The sequence below is a fragment of the Limulus polyphemus genome, unplaced genomic scaffold, assembly GCF_000517525.1.
Source record: "Limulus polyphemus unplaced genomic scaffold, Limulus_polyphemus-2.1.2 Scaffold3277, whole genome shotgun sequence".
In the NCBI taxonomy this organism is placed as follows: domain Eukaryota; kingdom Metazoa; phylum Arthropoda; class Merostomata; order Xiphosura; family Limulidae; genus Limulus; species Limulus polyphemus.
In genome coordinates this window covers 64,467-70,607 of record NW_013668887.1, presented here as the reverse complement: position 1 = coordinate 70,607, position 6,141 = coordinate 64,467, and the positions used below count along the sequence as shown (strand labels likewise).

Below are 6,141 nucleotides of genomic sequence, written 5' to 3'. Positions count from 1 at the left end.
ACACAACCACAGAAACAAAGTTTGATGTACGTACCTTAAACACATGTGTGGATATTAGAACAAATACACAACCACAGAAACAAAGTTTGATGTACGTACCTTAAACACATGTGTAGATATTAGAACAAATACACAACCACAGAAACAAAGTTTGATGTACGTACCTTAAACACATGTGTAGATATTAGAACAAATACACAGCATATAAACACTGGTTTGACATACGTTTATTAAATACAGGTGTACTTATTACAACAAATACACAACCCATATAAACACATGTGTAATTATTACACTACCTTTTGGTGATATCTTTGCTTCTTATTTCTTCCACGTCGTCTGGCACGTTTGGCGGGAGGGCAGCTAAAATAAGGCAGTTGTTGGATTAGCAGTATTTAGTCATGGATTGGTATTATTGTGTTTCTTTTTTAGCATTTTAAGGTATCATAATAATAAAATTGTAGCTTCTAAACCATCTTTTCCAGAAACAGTTCGTATTTCTCGGATAAAAACCTAGTCATTTCTTATATAGCTGTCTGGGGGGATAAGAAGTTTGGTGTTTAATTCATACAAGCACAAAACAGAATATTCTATAATTTTGTTCGTCGTATTTGGACTTTTCACAACAGTTATGGTTATAACCAACTGTATTTTCAGGTTAATCCAATTACTTCCTTTCCAGACTAAATCAAGAATATTTAGTGGATGAAAGTTAATAAACAGAGTGAATGAAGATCGCTAAATACAGTGGAAGAAGGTCTCTAAATACATTAAACTAAAGTCTAATTACAGTAGATGAAAGTTTTCAATGCAGTAAATGAAAGTGTCTAAATACAGTGGATGAAAGTTTCTAAATACAGTAGATGAAGGTTTCTATATACAGTGGACTAAGGTCTAATAAATACAGTGGATGAAAGTTTCTAAATGTAGTAGATGAAGATCTCTAAATACAGTAGATCAAGGTCTGTAAATACAGTGGATGAATATCTCTAAATACAGTAGATGAAAGCTTCTAAGTGCAATGGAGGAAAGTTTCTAAATTTAATGGATGAAAGTTACTAAATACAGTGGATGAATGTCCCTAAATACAATGAATAAAGGCCTCTAAATACAGTAGATGAAGGTCTCTAATTAGAGTGGATGAAAGTTTCTAAATGCAGTGGTTGAAGGTTTCTAAATACAGTGGAAGAAGGTCTCTAAATACAGTGGACTAAAGTCTAAATACAGTGGATAAGTTTCTAAATGCAGTAGATGAAGGTGTCTAAATGCAGTGGACTAAGGTATAATAAATACAGTGGATGAAAGTTTCTAAATACAGTAGAGAGAAGGTTTCTAAATACAGTGGAAGAAGGTCTCTAAATACAGTGGACTAAATTCTAAATACAGTAGATGAAAGTTTCTAAGTGCAGTGCACGAAAGTTGCTAAATTTAGTGGATGAAAGTTACTAAATACAGTGGATGAATGTCCATAAATACAATGAATAAATGCCCCTAAATACAGTAGATGAAAGTCTCTAACTAGAGTGGATGAAAGTTTCTAAATGCAGTGGTTGAAGGTCTCTAAATACAGTGGAAGAAGGTTTCTAAATGCAGTGGACTAAAGTCTAAATACAGTGGATACGTTTCTAAGTGCAGTAGATGAAGGTGTCTAAATGCAGTGGACGAAGGTATAATAAATACAGTGGATGAAAGTTTCTAAATGCAGTAGATGAAGGTCTCTAAATACAATGGAAGAAGGTTTCTAAGTACAGTAGATTAAAGTTTCTAAATGCATTACATGAAGGTTTCTAAATACAGTGGAAGAAGATCTCTAAGTACATTGGACTAAAGTTTCTAAATGCAGTAGATGAAGGTTCCTAAATACAGTGGAAGAAAATCTCTAAATACATTGGACTAAAGTTTCTAAATGCAGTAGAATAAGGTCTCTAAATACAGTGGATGAAGGTATCTAAATACAGTTGAAGAAGGTTTCTAAAAGCAATATATGAAGGTCTCTCAAAACAATGGAAGAATGTTTCTAAATACAGTGGATGAAGGTCTCTAAGTACAATGGAAGAAGGTTTCTAAATACAGTGGATGAAAGTTTGTAAATGCAGTGGACTTAAGGTTCTATATGCAGTAGATGAATGTCTCTAAGTACAATGGAAGAAGGTTTATAAATGAAGTAGATGAAGGTCTCTAAATACAATGGAAGAAGGTTTCTAAATACAGTGGATGAAAGTTTCTAAGTGCAGTAGATGAAGGTCTTAAATACAATGGAAGAAGGTCTCTAAATACAGTGGACTAAAGTTTCTAAATACAGTGGAAGAATGTTCCTAAATACATTGGAATGAAGTTTCTAAATACAGTAGATGAAGGTCTCTAAATACAGTGGAAGAAGTTTTCTAAATGCAGTAGAATAAGGTCTCTAAATACAATGGAAGAAGGTTTCCCAAATACAGTGGATGAAAGTTTCTAAATGCAGTATTTGAAGGCCCTTAAATACAGTGGAAGAAGGTCTCTCAATACAGTGGACTAAAGTTTCTAAATGCAGTGGATGAAGGCCTTTCGTTTCTTCTTTGAGAAATTCATGCAAAGAACTAAACTCGTGTAGTGACTGTCTTGGTGTTAGTGAAGCGTGCTTGGATTGTAAAAATATGTTCAGCTCATTTAATATTCCACATAACAATGCTGGTTTACTCACATTAAAGTCACAGACATTTTTTTGTTAATATATTTGATATTGGTTTCAGATTGATATTTTACTGATACACAATGTGAAGCCTTGCTTGTGTTCAAGACATCCCCAGTTACATATTAAATCTAAAACACATTATATTTCGTATGGAATAGTAAGCCAAACAATTTACATATTTGGTAGAACAGCAGACGCACTTATTATTACAAACTAAACTTTAAAATTGCTTCGCCAACATTTTTCTATAATAAATTATATTTATATTGCAAACTATACCTCGAATATGTTTCTCGTACATTTGTTCTCTACCGGCGTGGGAGTTGGTCCATAGAACCGAGTATTGGTGCATAGAGTCTTCCACGTGCTGCTGAAAAAGTCATGCTAAATTAGCTAAGTCATTATTTTAAATATAGGCTACACATCTTTATAAAACAACAAGAAGATATTACGTTTCAACTTCTTTGCCACCTTCATTTTTCGTGAAGGATTTCCAATTTCAATTGATTTTATAACCAATTTATCGTTTGCCTTGCATTCTTTCATTAGTAGAAATATCAAATTTCGTGAAAGTGTTAAAATACAACAAAAACAGAAATAAGAAAACTATTTACTTATTCAAAGATAGAAATGATAAAAAAACACTTATTTGTTAGGAATTAACATCAAAAAGTAACTTGAAGTTATTTACATTACTTTAGTTATTTACATAGTTTCGGTGTTGATAATGTCGACACTAGGTGTGTTAACTATTGTTTAACAAGCACTAATTGCTACTTGAGTGTATTATAAGTTTCTATTAATAATAAATTGTAGAAAAGGATAAGCGAGACACTCTGTTATCTCAATGTGGATTAAAGGAACTCATTATGAATGTTAGAACCTGATAGTTTCAAACCTGTCGAAGAGGGATGTCGTAGGTATAGTCGGATGGCCTACTTCTGACCCTTCTTATGGTAGCGTGGTTAACTCGGTCTGCATTCTCAGCTGGAGTATGCGTGGTTGCGTAATGAGACGGATAATACACTGGCTCCCTCTGGGCATCAGTAGAAGTAGTACTCTTTATCTTTCCATAAGAGTTCATGGAAATGTTGTCCTCTCTGCTTCCATAATTTCTCGAAACTTAAAGCATAACGTACTTTTTTTTTAGTTTTTACTTTAATATGGGTTGCTTTTTCAACATAAACTTTAACGATGTAACTTCGTCTCATGAATGATACGGATTAGAATCTTGTTATATCATATTGCAGGATTAACTTACTTGTAAAATATTAAAAAAAAACGACAAGCTGAGCAGAATAATACACAATCAGCAAAAGCTCTGAGATGGCACAAACGTCCAACCTATGCCTTGAGTAAGGGGTCAACTAAAAATCTGTAAACAATAATTTAATTGTAGATGAGAAGGCAAACTAAACATTCCATCACACACACACACACACAAATAATTTCTAGACAAACACGTTTTACCGTCATAAATCTGAGTTATTCTAAACATACCTGCGTCAGGTTCTCTTTCTCTTCTTCTCCATATAATAACTAAAGCAGACATTAAAATAATCACCAAGATGACGAAGATGGCACAAACAGTAGGCACCACCACAGCTGGATCTTTTATAAATGAAGACTGTTCGATGTCCACAGCAGCATAAGGAGATATAGTGGCTAGAGGAGAGAGTTCACTGGATTAACTAATGATCCAGATGCTAGGAAGATGGATTTACAATTAAAAAGTATTAGAGAAACACGTTAGAATGATTTCTAATTTAAGTTGGAAACACAACGGTTTGGACAGTTGACACTATCAGTTAGCATATATAAAGAAAAGATTCACAATATCAACAGCTGCTACTGTTAATGAAATCCTCACAAAAATTATCAACTGCTACACTGATGGCAGTCACAGCAGTTATTGAACAACTGTTATGACAGTAATCAAATGTTACTTAACAACTGTAACATTGTATGACAGTAACAACTGTAACACTTCTTGATGGTAACAACTATTACTATCACAAATGTTACTGAACAACTGTAGTACTATATGACGATAAACAAATGTTACTTAACAATTGTAGCATTGTAACATTCTATGGCAGTAACAACTGTAACACTATATGACGGTAAAAATGTTACTGAACAACTGTAACACTATATGGCGTAAGCAAATGTTACTTAACAACTGTAACACTGTATCACGGTAAGCAAATTTTACTTAACAGCTGTAACACTATATGATTGTAACAACTGTAACACTATATGATGGTAACAATTGTAGCACTATATGATGGTAACAATTGTAGCACTATATGATGGTAACAATTGTAGCACTATATGACGGTAACAATTGTAGCACTATATGACTGTAACAACAATCATATAGTGTTACAGTTGTTACCATCATATAGTGCTACAATTGTTACCATCATATAGTGCTACAATTGTTACCGTCATATAGTGCTACAATTGTTACCGTCATATGCTGCTACAACTGTTACCATCATATAGTGCTACAATTGTTACCATCATATAGTGCTACAATTGTTACCGTCATATAGTACTACAGCTGTTACCGTCATATACTGCTACAACTGTTACCATCATATACTGCTACAATTGTTACAATCATATAGTGTTACAGTTGTTACCATCATATAGTGCTACAATTGTTACCATCATATAGTGCTACAATTGTTACCGTCATATAGTGCTACAATTGTTACCGTCATATGCTGCTACAACTGTTACCATCATATACTGCTACAACTGTTACCATCATATAGTGCTACAATTGTTACCATCATATAGTACTACAGCTGTTACCGTCATATACTGCTACAACTGTTACCATCATATACTGCTACAATTGTTACCATCATATAGTGCTACAATTGTTACCATCATATAGTGTTACAGTCATATAGTGCTACAATTGTTACGGTAACGACTGATACTTAAAATGATGAGCCTCTGGGTGCTTTCATTGGAATATATATGTTTTATTTTTGAGACTGTTTACTACATGTTTCAAAACCTCCTATTAGTATGACAGGCTGTCATATAATTCATAGAACGATTTGTACTCAACTCAACTCAACTCAGAAGCATGTGTATGTAAATATCGAACCAGAAGGAGGTGGACCATGCTTCCTCCCTCCTGTCCAGACGATGTTTTGTAACGAAGTAGTAAACGATATAATTATCTGTGTAGTAAAAGCCTTGTAAATGTCATCGTATTTCTTAGTAACTTATCAACACTGTTAAAACAACACTATTTGATTAGAAATGTAAATACTACTTAAAAGTACGTGTTATCCCTTTATGTAAAGTGGGTGATTAAAAGTACCTGTTATCCCTTTATGTAAAGCGGGTGATTAGAAGTACCTGTTAACCCTTTATGTAAAGTGGGTGATTAGAAGTACCTGTTAACCCTATATGTAGAATAGGCAATTAGAAGTACCTGTTAA

The 6,141-nt window shown here is 33.5% G+C and overlaps 1 protein-coding gene across 7 annotated transcripts in view; it reads right to left on the bottom strand.

The window, feature by feature from the left end:
- Positions 1–6,141, bottom strand: part of LOC106469055 (Down syndrome cell adhesion molecule-like protein Dscam2) — a 77,591-nt gene that overhangs the window by 14,289 nt on the left and 57,161 nt on the right. For 6 of the 7 annotated variants that reach the window (XM_022397452.1, XM_022397455.1, XM_022397449.1 and 3 more), the window contains 4 exons: positions 4,175–4,339; positions 3,573–3,796; positions 2,954–3,044; positions 300–363 (listed from right to left, as the gene is read on the bottom strand). In XM_022397452.1, the coding sequence (XP_022253160.1) occupies positions 300–363; positions 2,954–3,044; positions 3,573–3,796; positions 4,175–4,339 (544 nt within the window). The remainder of the gene's footprint in view (positions 1–299; positions 364–2,953; positions 3,045–3,572; positions 3,797–4,174; positions 4,340–6,141) is intronic. The other variant, XM_022397450.1, reaches the window with a different exon arrangement.